At 39.0% G+C, this 15,519-nt stretch overlaps 1 protein-coding gene across 5 annotated transcripts in view; it reads left to right on the top strand.

The window, feature by feature from the left end:
• The window catches only part of DNM3 (dynamin 3), a 556,545-nt gene that overhangs the window by 523,475 nt on the left and 17,551 nt on the right, over positions 1-15,519 (top strand). For 4 of the 5 annotated variants that reach the window (XM_025399962.1, XM_025399954.1, XM_025399946.1 and 1 more), the window contains 2 exons: positions 1,554-1,780; positions 2,696-2,932. In XM_025399962.1, the coding sequence (XP_025255747.1) occupies positions 1,554-1,780; positions 2,696-2,932 (464 nt within the window). Of the gene's footprint in view, positions 1-1,553; positions 1,781-2,695; positions 2,933-7,609; positions 7,647-15,519 lie in introns of those variants that run through there. The other variant, XM_025399973.1, reaches the window with a different exon arrangement.

Genomic DNA, 15,519 nt, shown 5'->3' with positions numbered 1-15,519 from the left:
ATAAACCTTTGCTTTAGCTGAATTTTTTGATTAGTAGAATTATTTACATGTTTTGATGCCTTTAAAACATAATGAAGCTATGTGTTTTAGGTTCTTGTCATCTCTGAATTACAAATTTAACCATATCCTAGAAATTTTGAGCATCTGACAGCTATTCTGTTATCTGCCTGATTTTTGACAATTAAATATATGTTTGCCTTTGACCTTTCTTAAAGATATTCATGAGTCTAGATAAGAGTTAGCTTTCTCATGTAACAGAGAAACTGAAAAATTCAAACTGGTTTATTTTTACTAGGCTTAAGTTAATTGCTGCACCACTGTAAAATAATGATGCTTAAACAAAAATTTACTTTTCTAAGCACTCAATCACAGTGAGATAATGCGGTAAGGGAACGGGCACTGGACTTCAAGTCAGAAGATTCTGGATTCAACTGAATGCTGTGTGACCTAGCGCAAGATACTTAAATTCTCAGAACTTGTTTCTGTATCTATAAAACTGAAATACTAATACATGTTTCCTCAGTGTGTGATGAGAATTGTCATATAACTTGTGAAGCCACTTGGTATATACCATACTTCATCGATTCTCACATTCACTTCTGTTTATTTAATATTTCTGAAATGAAAGTGCATCTTACACTCAATGGCATCTTGACATCCTGTCATAGTTTGATTGGTGGTATTTTTGTTTTTTGTTTTTTTTTTGTCTTAATAGCACATACGATAGAAGTGTTTCTTAAAATCACTGGTGTCTTAGAGTTGATGAGATACAGTGGCCGGCGCTCCCACCCTCAGTGTTGTGCACCATATTCATCCTCTCCATTTTCATCCTGCAACAAAATGCCCCTCCCCTGAGACTCCCACACAGTGTTCACACTTTAGTTTGTTTTTATATATTAGCTAACTATGTAACCTCATGTCAGTCCTCATCACTGTTAACTAACTTGTATTGTAAACTTCTGGAAAACAGAGTGCATCTCTTTGAGTTGTTTATAAATCAACCTGCATAGTTATATAAGATTCTGTATTTAATAAATATTCACTTACTGGTGCTAATTTCACTTTTGAGACAACATTGAAACTTGGCATCTCAGTAATTTTCCAGTGATTTTGGTAAAAGCTAGGGAAAGGACTGCGAATGCCAAGGAATGGAAAATGTGTGATTACATAGGTTTCTTCACATCACTGTTTTCTGTTGAAAATACTGCTGCTTACCTCATAGTACCTTCCCTCTTCTATAAGCCAAACAGCTCCAGACAATACTGTGACATGCTCACAAAGCCAGTAGGCCCTGTTCTGCTGATGGTCGGGTTTGGCCTTCTTCTACTCATCTTTATCATCCTTCAGTGTCGACAGTCAGAAGACAGAGGGGAACTGTTACTGTCACCGGTACTGGGAATAGAGACAAAATAAGAGTAAACAGATGCTTGGTGCTTCACTTTTGCCAGGGCAGACTTTGGTGGACTTTGTCCAGATTGTGCCACAGCCGTGTTTCTACCTCCACTCAGTCATTCATTTATTCCCATTTATATTTCTCTGTGGTGATCTGACAGGTTAAAGATTTCATAAATTCAGAGCTCCTAGCACAGCTGTATTCTTCAGAGGACCAAAATACTCTGATGGAGGAATCTGCTGAGCAGGCTCAGCGCCGGGATGAGATGCTACGAATGTACCAAGCCCTAAAAGAAGCCCTTGGGATAATTGGGGACATCAGCACGGCCACCGTGTCCACTCCGGCACCCCCTCCAGTGGATGATTCCTGGATACAGCACTCTCGCAGGTAAGAAGATGGCTCCACAACCCCAAGCCTGCCACGCTTGTCTGATATTTTCTGAGAGTGCTTTCCTAAACCAAGATGGAGCTACAGAAAAAAAGGAAAAGATATTTACATTCAGGAGTAAGGATCAGATTATACTAACTCCCTTCAAAATGCAGCACAGTGCATCCTCACGATGGAATGTTATATAGTCACTAAAAAGAACAAGACAGTTCTACTAAGTCCTAAAATGAAAAGATAATCCAGTTAATGGGAAGCTTTAAAAAAAAAAAAAGGAGGTTGTAGGCTGGGCACGGTGGCTCACACCTGTAATCCCAGCACTTTGGGAGGCCGAGGCAGGTGGATCACCTGATGTCAGGAGTTTGAGACCAGACTGGCCAACATAGTGAAAAACTGTCTCTACTAAGAATACAAAAATTAGCTGGGGGTGGTGATGCACGCCTGTGATCCCAGCTATTCAGGAGGCTGAGGCAGGAGAATTGCTTGAATTCAGGAGTCAGAGGTTGCAGTGAGCTGAGATCATGCCACTGCATTCCAGCCTGGGTGACAGAATGAGACTCTGCCTCAAAAAAAAAAAAAAAAAAAAAAAAAAAGGCGGTTGTAGAACACTGTGTTCTATGATATACAGAAAAGCAATTTATATATAGAGAGAGAAAATATATACTTATAGAAATGTAGAATACAGTTTAAAAAGATGCACAAGAAACTTCTATGGTTGTTTCAACAGAGTGAAGGGGTAGGGAGAGGAAAACTTACTTTTCTCCATTTACCCTTTTATACCTTTGACTTTCATAACATGAACCTGACTTATTCAGTCCAAAAATAATTTTTAAAAAGCAGGAACTTACAAAACATTTTTAGAGATTAATTCAGACAGAAAGGAGGAGTGAGCAAACTATGATTTCTCTTTTTCCTCAGGTCACCTCCTCCAAGTCCCACAACCCAAAGGAGGCCAACACTAAGTGCTCCCCTCACAAGGCCCACATCTGGCCGAGGACCAGCTCCTGCCATTCCCTCTCCAGGCCCTCACTCTGGGGCTCCCCCAGTCCCATTCCGTCCAGGCCCATTACCTCCTTTCCCCAGCAGCAGTGACTCCTTCGGAGCCCCTCCACAAGTTCCATCTAGGCCCACGAGGGCCCCACCCAGTGTCCCAAGGTAAGGCATGGAGCAGAAATTCAGGTGGTGGTGTGGCTTGGTTCTCTTCTCATAGAATGACAGACAAAATTTATTTGAAAGAGAAAATTGCAAAGATCTTATCGTACGTGTTTGCAGTTTTCACAATGAACAGAGACTATAGGAAAATTGCCAACCCTGTTATGCCATTTAAAAATCACTTGTGATCATTGAAATTTCTCATTTATCAACTGGCACAAACTAAATAGGACTAAAGAACACTGGGTCCCAATGAATGACATTTTGGCAGCTATTGGGAGAATTTGAGGACTCTGAAACAAAAGAGTTAGGGAGGATTGTAGCAAGCCGTATGTTCTATAGGTCATGTGAGTTCCATGGACTAAGGTCTTGCCTTCTCCATTACCAAAAGAATTCTAGAAAACCACTGACTTAGAGAATTTTATCCATCTGCCTTCTGAAATGTGATCCTTATACCCAGTTTTACCAATTTTCACATAGACCGAATAAATCTGGCTGATCGATCTGCAATTGTTTTTTTAAAACCTACACACAGGTATTTTAATATAGGCATGACTGTTGTATACAGTCACTAATCATATATAAGATAGATCATTGTACATTTGAATAATACATGTTGACAATTGTAAGTGGATTTTCAGGCAAAATTGTGAAACAATACAGCTAATAAATAATGGACCTAGAAACATACATAGTTGGAGCTGTAGTCTCACCTTCATACACTTACAGTCAAAATATACACAATGAATATAATCAGAGATTTTTAAGGTATAAAGTACTAAGGTTTTTTCCCCTCAAAATCAGAAATATAAAGAGGAAAGAAAATTAGCCCATACATAAAGTTAATTTTTTTTAAATTCAATTCAGGGAATTAAAATATTTATATACTCCATGAAGGACTATCTGACTTTAGACAAATCATGAAAACAGATGTGACTTCTACCCACCCCTGCAGCCTGAGCCACCTTGCCAACTGATTGTGGCACTTACGTTTTATTTTGATCTTCATGTTGTTGAGTATAATGAAGAGAAGAAGAGGGATCTTAAACTAGTACACAGAGGGTGGTACAGCAAGAATAAGCACGAGATTTACAATCAGAAGACCTGGGTTACTACTGAAGGTCTTGGGCAACTCATTTAACTCTGAGACGGAAGTTCTTTTTCTATGAAACAGGGAGAATTCAATAAAGTTGTTCTCCAAATCATATGACATGAGGTATTTGAAAGAGTTTGATACACTGTAAAGACTACAGTTGTTACCACTGTTATTTTAGTCCTAAGCAAAGAGGATATATATATACTCTCAATCCATTTTTTTTTCTCTAAATTCAATAGACTTGGCTTATAAATTATTTGGAATGGTGCTAAATTTCCAGTAATAATAGTAATAGCAACAGCCAACATTTATTGTGCTCTCAATATTACTAGGCATTGCCCTAATATACATTTTTTGTTTAAAGCTCATAACAAATAGGTTATTATCCACATTTTACAGATGCGGCAGTGAGGTTAAACAGGTTGCCCAAGGCTGCTCAGCGAGTGTCTAGTGGAGCTGGACTTTAATCCCATGCAGTCGGCTTCCAGAGCCGTTTCCTGACCATGACCCCAGGGTTTCTCAACCTCATCAGTACTGACGTTTTTGTTGTGAGGAGCTGTCCTGTGGATTATAAGATGTTTAGCAGCATCCCTCGCCTCTACCCTCTAGATTTCAGTTGCACTCCCCAGCTGTGACCACTAAAAATATCTGTAGACACTCCCAGTGTCCCTTAGGGGAGTAAAATTCCTCTCCACATGAGAACCACTGCACTGTAGTATTCAAAAAAATTCCCTTCCATGTAAAAAGCATGAATTTCAGCATTGAGCCTTGCTACAAGCAAGATCCAATTTATTATTTTAGAAAACCTCAAATTGACTGGGAAAGTGTCTGCCATTGTACCAGGAAGGTATTGAGGCCATTGGAAGAGGAAGAGTTGAGAATGGGAAGGCTGGAGTCCCATGCAGGAGCTACTTTTGTCTGTCTAGCTATGAGAAGAAACCAGAGCAACCTGGTAGTGCCTGTGCTTGGGAATGAACATGCATGTTCTGCCTGCTTGCTTGACTGCTTTACCTGTGGGTTTCAGATGAGCTGGCTTGCTAGTACCCTTCAGAAAAATCAACTTTTGAATGCTAAACTGACTTATTAAGTAGGGTGGAGCTGCCGTTGGTATTTTCCAGCTCGCACGCACGAGGCAGCCAAACGAGAATGAGTAGCCCGAGCTGGATGGCCGGTGCATGGGCAGCAGGGCTTAATGAGACTGCATTAGGGAATTTATAGGATGACAGTTGCCTTATTTGAAATTTCTAGAATACTCTCAAGTTAGAACCAGACTTTACTTGATCTGGCCGTGCAAAGAGTCCCAAATTTAAAACAGAAATGAGAGTACAGTGTAAAAGAGGAAAGTTGGTGGTTTTGTGCTGAGCCTTCAAGTTTCTGTGCTGGTTCAGCGCTTTGGGAGGGAAATCCTGGGGAAGGGGGCTGGGAGGGTGGTCACCTGAGAGAGAGCAAGAAAGACTCTGTCAGGATCCCCATGCCTGTTAAACCCAGCTTTAGATGGAGAGTTCTGACCACATAAAGTCTGTTTTCAATAAAAGTCAGAGCAGGAATCCTACCAAATACAAGCCAGAAATGGGGTTTAAGATTTCAAAAAATGAAAGAAGGAGAAAAAGAAAGGAAGAGAGAACGAGAGAAAGAAAAAAATTGAGAGAAGCGCTTGTTGAAACTTTACCATATTCTGTTTGTTTAGTATATTCTATTTCTCCTCTGTGATTTGCCTCCATTTTCTCTATCAAAAACTTAGAAAGTTGAAATGCCATTATCCATCATCTCTGGGAAAACAACCCTTTGCTTTCAGAGAAGGAAGTCTGATTTTTTCAAGTTTTTTACTTTCTTAAGGGCTCTTTCTCCTTTTGTATCTGAAAGTGGAAACCTATAACATGACAAGACAGCACAAAAGGTGTCCCGCCAGCTCCCTGTTGGGCTTTAATATGACAAAGGCAATAACTGAACTTTTAGAGACAAGAGATTCTGCCATTCAGCATGTGCTCGTGCATAGTTTTCTTCTGGATAATTCATGACTTCATTAGCAAGTTATGATCTTGACTTTTAATAGCATATATACTTTTATGTTAACCCCATTCAAAGGTAATGAAAGCACTTACATTGTACAGAAACCATGAGTGTCCTGCTTTTAATATATATATGTATATAAAATTGTATCTTTCCATTCCAGTATAAAAGGAGAGGAAGGAGAGAGGTGGTGGAGTCATTTTTGGCCCAGCTTTTCTCAGCTGCTCAAGCTGTTCTGGTTTCTGTGTATGGAGCCTTTCAGTGAGGGAGCTGGAAATATTGCAAACTACACGCCTGTTTTAATTAATTCCACTTGAACTAGAGAAGCATCTCTATCCCAAAGAGACTCACTAGTATGTATGCTTCTGTCATTAGTAAGTTGAGTATACACAAATCAGTGATTTGTGGAACATTTTCTATTGCGAAAATATCTGGATTGTCCCCTCCCCTCTCACCTCCACTCAACTTCTCTGAAGGGGCTAAACGCTGTTTGAAAATCCAGTCCCGTGTGTATTTACTTAACAAGATGATCTTAAACAGACATCACCACCTCTTTAGGGTCCCTATTCTTTTAATTGAAGATCCTGATCTTCATCATACATTAACTCTAGAGCTGATGTAACTACTTTCAGATATAGCTTCTTAAAATTAGTTAATTGGGAATCACAGTCTTTGACATTAACAGAACAAATTAACTGAGTCCGAGTGTGTTTTTCCTGGCAATAACTAACTCTGGCATTATTTCACTCATTTGTCTTCTTCCCTTTCCCTGGATTAAGCTATTTTGCAATGGTCAAAAGGGGATAAGGGTGGGAGGAAGGGTCTCCAACCGAGGAAGAAGAAACTTTTTTTTTTTTTTTTTTTTTTTTTACCTCATCACTCAATATTCCAAGCTAAAAAAAAGTTGAAAAATATAAGTACTTTTTTTGACCACCCTTGTTCACCAAGTATGATGATGTCTCTTTAAAAAGACAAAACCGAATCATTCAAAAGGATTTGGCTTTTACTTCGGCTCATCAAAATGACATAAACACAACATGGAAAGCAAGGAATGCTCCCTTGAAGGAGTCTCTGGTGAGCCCCTCAGTGAAGCTGATGTCCCACCCTGCAAGGGCAGCCCCAAAGTAGCATCAAGATGATTCCAGAGTGTGTCACTCATGCCCATCCAATGACTTAGGTGGCTTCTTTGACTTCTGTGGCACACTTTAAGAGTTTCATCGTAATCCCACATTTTCAGTAATTTATTACAAATCAACCATGCCAAAAGATTTATAAATCCTTCTACATAGGCAATCAATGCACACACATTCTTTTATTTACAAAGACAAAAGCCATTTAATCCTCCTTATAATTTAGTTTAATTTTGTTTTAAATGTTTGACCTTGATGACCTGCAGTGCTATATCTCTTTTACGTATTTTATATATTGTTATAATTGATAATTAATATAAAGTCCCTTTCACTTAGGGATAAGATCTCCTTGTTTTGTTTTGGTTTTTTAGCCAGTCCCCCAAATTTTGCATAAGGACAAATTCATGATTCTTATGAGTGTGTCTTTGAATCCCTTAAATCAAGGTTTGGTGCCATGAAGGATGAAGCTGCTGAGCCCTGAAGTCGTGGGCTAAGGGTACACGGACAATTAAGCAACTTAAGTGACTAGCCTGTGTCTGATTCCCCTGCAGTCATGTACTGAAAACCTCCTGACTTACTTTCTCCTCAACAGCCCTCTAAAAGTCTGACTTCTTTTAGCAGCTGAATGTCATTTGGACAAACGAGGAACTCATCTTGTGACTTCTGATGTCAGCCAGGAGCTTTCTATTTTTCTCACCCCTTTAAAAAACAAATACATAAATTTATCATTGGGTATTCTGATTTTTCAGGGAACAGTTTTTATTTTTAGCAACTGGCTTTAAAAGCAAGGAAAGATTTTTTTAAGTATAATTACTAAGAATAGGAACAACTTTGAGGTGTTCTTTTTGATTCTTAATATTTAAGGCATCTCATTTGTTTTGAAATCTCTAAATGTCGTTAATCATTTGTTGCAGGTTTAATATGAGTTATCATGATGCTTAATATACTTTCATGAAAATAGAATTTTGGCCACATGCTGTTCACTAAAGAAAATGTCCAATTTAATATAAGTGCCTCAATTAAAAATCCCATCAAAAGCCTCATTCCAATTTCACCATGATTCTGGCTATAACACAATTATTTCATTGGAGTGAATCAATGGTTAATGTCAAAGTTTTTAATTCTTCAAGTCTTGGTTTCAATCTAGTTTAAGTGAAAGTAAAATTAGTTTGGTGGTTTCCTTCTTGAGTCTTGCAAACTTGAGTCTACTTTACACAAACATCTCCATCCTGCCACGGTTCGGATGACTGGCAGTCTGTTTAGGCAAGGCCCAGAAACAGAATGCAAGTGTTGTGAAAGTCAGAATCTGGGAGCTTTGTAGATGTGTCAAGGTAGCCTTCAGATTGCCTTTCTGTTTTCAATGTGTCCCTTATCTCACTCTTCCAAACATCCTATGTTGTAAGAGGGTAAAAGGAAAAGGAAAATAAGAAAGGATCTACATGAGGCAAAGTACAAGTAACATAAATGCAGACAGGCAGCAGTAAATATAACAATATGCTGCTGTTAGCCCACTGGTAGCTGGCATTAAGCTAACCAAACACAACTGCTTCCACATCCCATGACAAATAATAGCAAATAGCCCTGTCATTATTCTCTTTGGGACTCTAAATTGTCGAAGCTTCACCCATTACAGGGAAAGCCTTCCTGAGTTTCAGGGGACCCAGCCCTGCCCTGAGTTTCACCTGACTGATAGAGGAAAACAGCCAAGACAGGAGTCTGGCAGAGAAGCCACTGGCCAGTGAAAAATGCACAGTAAAGGATTATTATTCTTCCTGTGAGCAGTCAGCAGCAAATTGTCACCAGTTGGAATCTGCTGAATGTTCCTATATACAAGTTAATGTTAGCTGAAAGAAAGGGGGTTTAAAAAAAAAGTTTTGCCCAGTGTAAGCAGATACAGACTTGTAGACGACACACAAGCTAGTACTTCTATTTCATCACTGCACTTTTTTGTTTCCCTCATTGTAAGAAAAGAATGATTTTTACAGGGAAACCTTCACATTCAGACAGTTCTTGTTAAATGGTATGTTTTTAACGACTTCAATGATTCATGGTGTGACATTGTTCATAGCTCTTTCACCTCTAAATTTTATCCAAGCAACAAATTAGAAGAAAGGACTCCTGGGGGCTTCTTCCTTCTTTCTGTGAAAGATTGGAAGCATTTTTTTTTTTGAAACGCAGTCTCTATCACCCAGGCTGGAGTGCAGTGGCGTGATCTCGGCTCACTGCAACCCTTGCCTCCCGGGTTCAAGCGATTCTCCTGCCTCAGCCTCCTGAGTAGCTGGGATTACAGGCATGCACCACCATGTTCAGCTAATTTTTGTATTTTGAGTACAGATGGGGTTTCACCATGTTGTCCAGCTTGGTCTCGAACTCCTGACCTCAGGTGATCCACCTCACCCTCCCAAAGTGCTGGGATTACAACCATGAGCCACCGCACCAGGCCTAGAAGCAAAATTTAAATAACGTTTACTAGAGTTACTTTAGCCAATAAGAGCCAGGAAATTAAAAATGAAATCGTAAATGCTGCATCTTTCACTCAGAAACGTGCCTTACATGCATATCTCCAGCAATATAAGAAAAACATTGAGGATTTAGCTGATGGTTTGATGGCTTTTGCCTGCCTGTCATAACTTTATTGCTGCTCAAAGGTAGAATTTTAAAACACTCAACTTTGAAATCCTTTAGCTTACTATTGCCAGTGTATTGTTAAGTGTTGTCTGGGGGAACCTCTGAATCTAAACACATATTTACACCCTTAAGTTGCCAAATTAAATCCATCTGGCTTACCAAATGCTGTTGCCAAAAAACTATTACACTTTTGGTGTAGCCAATATTTTAAACGTGGGGGATGGGAGGGCAGTGTTGAAAGGAATTAGATTTGATAGAATTTACATGTGCATTGATGCCACATTATTTAAGTATTTATATCAAGTTTAGATCCCATGGCAACTCTGACCAAGAAAGAACTCCTACACAAGGCAAAAAGTCTAAAGCTACTAGGTATTTAGGCAGTCTCCTCATGGCACTTTTTGCCCTGTGGCTCCTTTTCAGGCATCACAACCACACCATAGGCAAAAACCACAAATAGCAAATACTCTAATTTCTTGAATTATTTTTTAACTATTCCTATAAGCACTAGGAAATGCCCACTCCTATTTTCTGGTCAAAGTTATCAGCTCATGTGAATCGTAGAAAGAATACATTCCATCCAACGATCTGAAAATATGTTAAATCAAAATGGCAAGTAGCAAAATTTGCAATCACTCATAATCCATAGCAAGGTAGGGTCTTCCTAATTTCAGTTGCTTAGAGACATGTAAAGTTCCAAATGTTCATAAAGTCAACTTTTTCTCCTATTGGGAATTAATTTAAATATTAGAAAACAGGAAAAGGTATAAGTACTCATCTTAAATGTGCAAGTTAATATGAAATTTAGAAATAAGCCCCATTCCTTTCCTGCTTCTTTGGTAGAAGGGCTAATGTACCAACTAAGAGAGAGAATAAGCTAAAGGTCTGGATAGCCACAAACTAAATACACCCCCACAGGAGAATCCCTAAGCTTCTATGGTAATTTTGAAACTAAGAGAAAATAAGGCAGTATGAGAAGGCATTATGCTGCTTTAAATATGACTTGGGAAATGGTCTTATTTTACAATCAAATATACCACTTGCTTCCATCATGTAAATATTACCAGTATTTGGTTTCAGATTTTTGTGAGGCAATATTATCTAAATTTACTGTTGGTCTGTATACTTAAATATATAACATTTGGCCGGGCGCGGTGGCTCAAGCCTGTAATCCCAGCACTTTGGGAGGCCGAGACGGGCGGATCACGAGGTCAGGAGATCGAGACCATCCTGGCTGACACGGTGAAACCCCGTCTCTACTAAAAAATACAAAAAAAAAAACTTAGCCGGGCGAGGTGGCGGGCGCCTGTAGTCCCAGCTACTCGGGAGGCTGAGGCAGGAGAATGGCGTGAACCCGGGAGGTGGAGCTTGCAGTGAGCTGAGATTCGGCCACTGCACTCCAGCCTGGGCGACAGAGCGAGACTCCGTCTCAAAAAAAAAAAAAAAATATATATATATATATATATATATATATATAAAACATTCATTTGCAGTATTTCATTTATCTCAAAAGATTAGTGTATATCTCATCTAGAATGAGACCTCTTATGAGAATAGGAGATGGGAAAGCCTTTTGAAGGCATTTGGCAGTCCAGAGAGTCTGCAATGAAATTGTTCCACTCAGGAATCGGTATTTATGTAAGATACATTCTGTACCATGTGTATTTTTTTGTTTATATTAGGATAATTCTCAAAGTCAATTTTAAGAGTGAATGAAATTTTTCACTCAAGTAAATCTACCCTTAAGTAGCATCATGCTCAAGGGCCTACACCAGAAAGTCTGCCCCACTACTCTCACTATTACACCATTCACTGAGGAAAAGCTATAAAAACTGAGGAAAATGTCTACTTATTTTTTAAAACAACGAGAAATGCTTTTTGCTTCTCAGTAGTGTTGGAAAATATTTTAATAACTAAAATAATAAAACTTCATGTGAGGCAAATTCCACCTTAATTATTGCCTGTTGGGGTGGAAAAATTAAGGAAACATTAGTAAATGTGTTAACTAGAAAAACCACTGTAGTAATTTCCCGCCAAATACCTGGGTCTAAAGTCAAAATAAAATCTGTGCTTTGCATATGATTTGCATGAAAATAGACTTACAGTTTTAGCTCTAACAATAGTACCACTTAGGACTAAGATGAATGGACCAGAAAAACCCCTGCGATTCATCAGTAGACTATGATTAGCTTACTTCAATGTTCTATAGTTCCGTTTGGAATCTTTAATGAGGGATGTTGATATAATTGCTCGATTCATTTTAATATTTCAAACACTCTAAATTACTCCATCACTATCTTAATAATTAATGCCTGAAAACTCATACTTACATTGAAAATTGATTTTAAAGCACAACATCTTTGAATAACACATTGATATAGTGTTTCTGGTGTTTGCTTAAAACTTTGGTGTATAATTTTTTTTTTTTTTTTTTGAGACGGAGTCTCGCTCTGTCACCCAGGCTGGAGTACAGTGGCGCGATCTCCGCTCACTGCAAGCTCCGCCTCCCGGGTTCACGCCATTCTCCTGCCTCAGCCTCCCGAGTAGCTGGGACTACAGGCGCCGCCACCTCGCCCGGCCAATTTTTTTTTTTTTTGTATTTTAAGTAGAGACGGGGTTTCACCGTGTTAGCCAGGATGGTCTCGATCTCCTGACCTCGTGATCCGCCCATCTCAGCCTCCCAAAGTGCTGGGATTACAGGCTTGAGCCACCGCGCCCGGCTAACTTTGGTGTATAATTGATTACATCTTATAGATTACTTTTTTTTTCCTGGTATTTTCCTCTTCCAACTTAGGACTTTTTTGCCATATGTGGCTATTTGATGTCTATTGTTCATTCACAACCTTCTAGGTGACTGAAAAATGCATGGAGTTACTCATGCCAATAATTATTGCTACTGAATTGTTCCAAAGTCTCCCTTCCTGCAGAGAAAGAAGTTTCAGTAAAATATTCTAGAGGATTACAAATAATCTTTGCAGTTCATAAATACTTTCATAGGCTCCATTGCTCTTCACAGTTTTCAGTTAGAATGTTATTTTTGTCATGAAAGTTTGCATTTATATTTCTTTTCTGTGGATTGCTTACCACTTATTAAAATTAAAATGCATTTTAAGATGAAACATTATGTACCTAGAATACTGAAGGTAGCACTGACCATTGTCTTCTGTTCAGAAAGCAATGTTGAATTGGAAAAGCAAGATTTTGGAATATTCCTTTTTACTGCATTGTCATTGCGCCCTTCCTCTCTACCCTAGTCCTTCTGATCTCCCTTGTCTCTCAGATGATCCCTACACCCAATTATACAGAACAGTCTTCCTCTGGTTACTTATATCGAACACTTGCCTGCTAGCTGTGTTTGGCAGGCCAGCAGGATGAGGTAATAATCAGAAGAAAATGTTCTGGTTTATTGGCCTCATCCACGTACAACATTATTCAATACAGTTCTCTGTGGGTGAGAACAGGGTTGCTTTGAGATCCCCTGGTCTAATGTTCTGTAGTAGTGAGGAGGAACAAAACTGTAAACTTTTTTGATCTCTTCTAGAATAATGGTAAGATAAATGATATCTGCTTGGCCCATCCTTTCAGTAATGTTTACAGGCAGTTAGATGTATGTGAAAATGAGAGCCTTTCATTTATAAACATTTTGGTTTTACTCTTTCCAAGTTCAGCCGTCTTCTTAAGTACAGCCTCCATGGTCAGTACAGCAGTGTTTTCCTAAAAGCATATTTTGTGAACAATTTCTCCAGGATGATGGTAGTTTTTGTAAGACAGATGCCTAAAAGACATATGGTTTTCATAGATTTTCCGTCTAGACTAGCTTTATTTAGTGACTTTTGGTCTGAATTGGTCTAGTTAAAGTTTCTGTAGGAGCTTGTATAAAAATTTAAAATGTGGGCATACCATTAAGGTGTAAAACAAAAGTTTGACTTCTTGTTGGCAAGAGATTAAAACGGATTGGTTGAAAATTTCCTTCATGTTAAGTAATTCTGATCATCTTATAGGCCTACTCATCTATTCCGCCCTTACAACACTGTCCAAAATGGAAAGGCTTACCCTAAAAATCCCATAACTGTTAAATTCATATACTCCTCACTGTTCTTGAGTAAATTCTTTGTGTTCCAGTTTATGTGTGTGTGTGTTAGAAAGCCCTAATTCTTTCTGCAGACTCTTTACATGGCCCAGGGGACATATGATTCTTTACCCTTTTAGCACCAATTTTTACAAACACAGCATTTCTCTCATTTAAAAAAAGCATCTGACAAGCCACTGAGTAGAAGTGACGGAACCTTTAGGAGTTTCATACTGCCTTCAACCAACAATGAAAATTCTGTTTTTAAATGCGTTTCAAATTCTTGAGCCAGTGTCAAAGACTCATTTAGAAACAATATGACATGTTCAGAGGAAAAGAATTACATCTAGTCTTGCCCAGAAATCACCCTTTTGCTCCCTCTTTTGTAAGAGCTAATACTGCAGACCAGTCCCATCTTAACTGCATCAGAAAGAGGAGGCTCGTGGAAGGGAGGAAATGTGGGCTGTTCTGTCTCCACGAGTATCATTGCTTGGCTTCCTTGGCTTCTCACGAAGCATTTAATTGGACTTAGTCACATATTTGTTCACTGACATGGCAGCCTGCAAGGCATAATGCCTCTCTGTTTTTCTCTGTTTGCTTTAAAAATTTTTGTTTTTAAAATTTGAGCTCTAAAGCATGTTAGAGCTCCTCCTGCTGGATTGGAAAAAAAAACTGGGATGATTAATAAATGGTAATTCTTTTTCTTCATATTTGCCACCTGGGCAAATAGAAGTGACAGAAGCCTATCATGTGGTGCACTTAAAACTGACCTTTTAATTCATCAGGTATTAAGGTCAGGCAGAAAGAAAATGTTGATGCTACACAACTCATCTCTCAGTCTTCAAATTCCTCATGCTCTTTTTTGTTGCTGTTGTTAAAAAAAATAAAAGGAATAGGAAAGGTTATTTTTCTATCAGTGTTTCTAGTTACATAGTTACCCCAAGTCACATCCCCATGCTTGAAAGGTTCTTGCTGTCTCTCAGAAAGCGACAAAAAGTTTTTTCCATCTTCCCAAAGCAGAAATGAATTGTACAGTCATGTAGAGATTTGAAGTGTTGCCTTTTTCCTCCCTATCCTTTCTTCTTTTTCCTTCTTCCTCCTGAATTCCTCCTCCTTCTCAGAAGCAGACACTTGCCTCTCCCAGTAGCTAGTTCTCAGCACCTCCTTTCTTGCCTCCTCCTTCCCCTAAATGGTGGCAGTTGGCCTCCCCTTCTCCTGGTACCTGAAGTGGGAGTGACGAGACGGATCAGAAAAAGGTTTACCCCATTCACCATCAGTGGGAGTAGGTTTCTACAGCACATAAGTTTCTGGAGGTCTCTTTAGGAATAAGAGAGAAAGGAGGGGGGATGGAAGGGAGATAGGAAGAAAGGAGGGAAGGAGGGAAGGGGCAGGAAAGGAGAAAAGGAGGGAAGGAAGGAGCAAAGGAAAACAAAATCACTTGTAAATCTCTGTAAAACCACTTCCTTTCTCTGCATGCTTTCTCACACTGTATCCCTCTTGCCTTCTGCTGCTCTGCGGTTCTTTGTTTCTTTTAGCTCTTTCCTCCCCCCAGTTTATCTTCTCAACGATATAGTACAAAGGCCAAAATACTTAAAAGTTAATCTCAAAGTAATGCGTTTTAGAAATCATATTTTAATACAACTAAAAATCCTCTGTG

This window comes from Theropithecus gelada, chromosome 1 (assembly GCF_003255815.1).
Source record: "Theropithecus gelada isolate Dixy chromosome 1, Tgel_1.0, whole genome shotgun sequence".
In the NCBI taxonomy this organism is placed as follows: Eukaryota; Metazoa; Chordata; class Mammalia; order Primates; family Cercopithecidae; genus Theropithecus; species Theropithecus gelada.
Note: the sequence above shows the minus strand (reverse complement) of the source record. Positions and strands in the feature narration are given on the sequence as shown.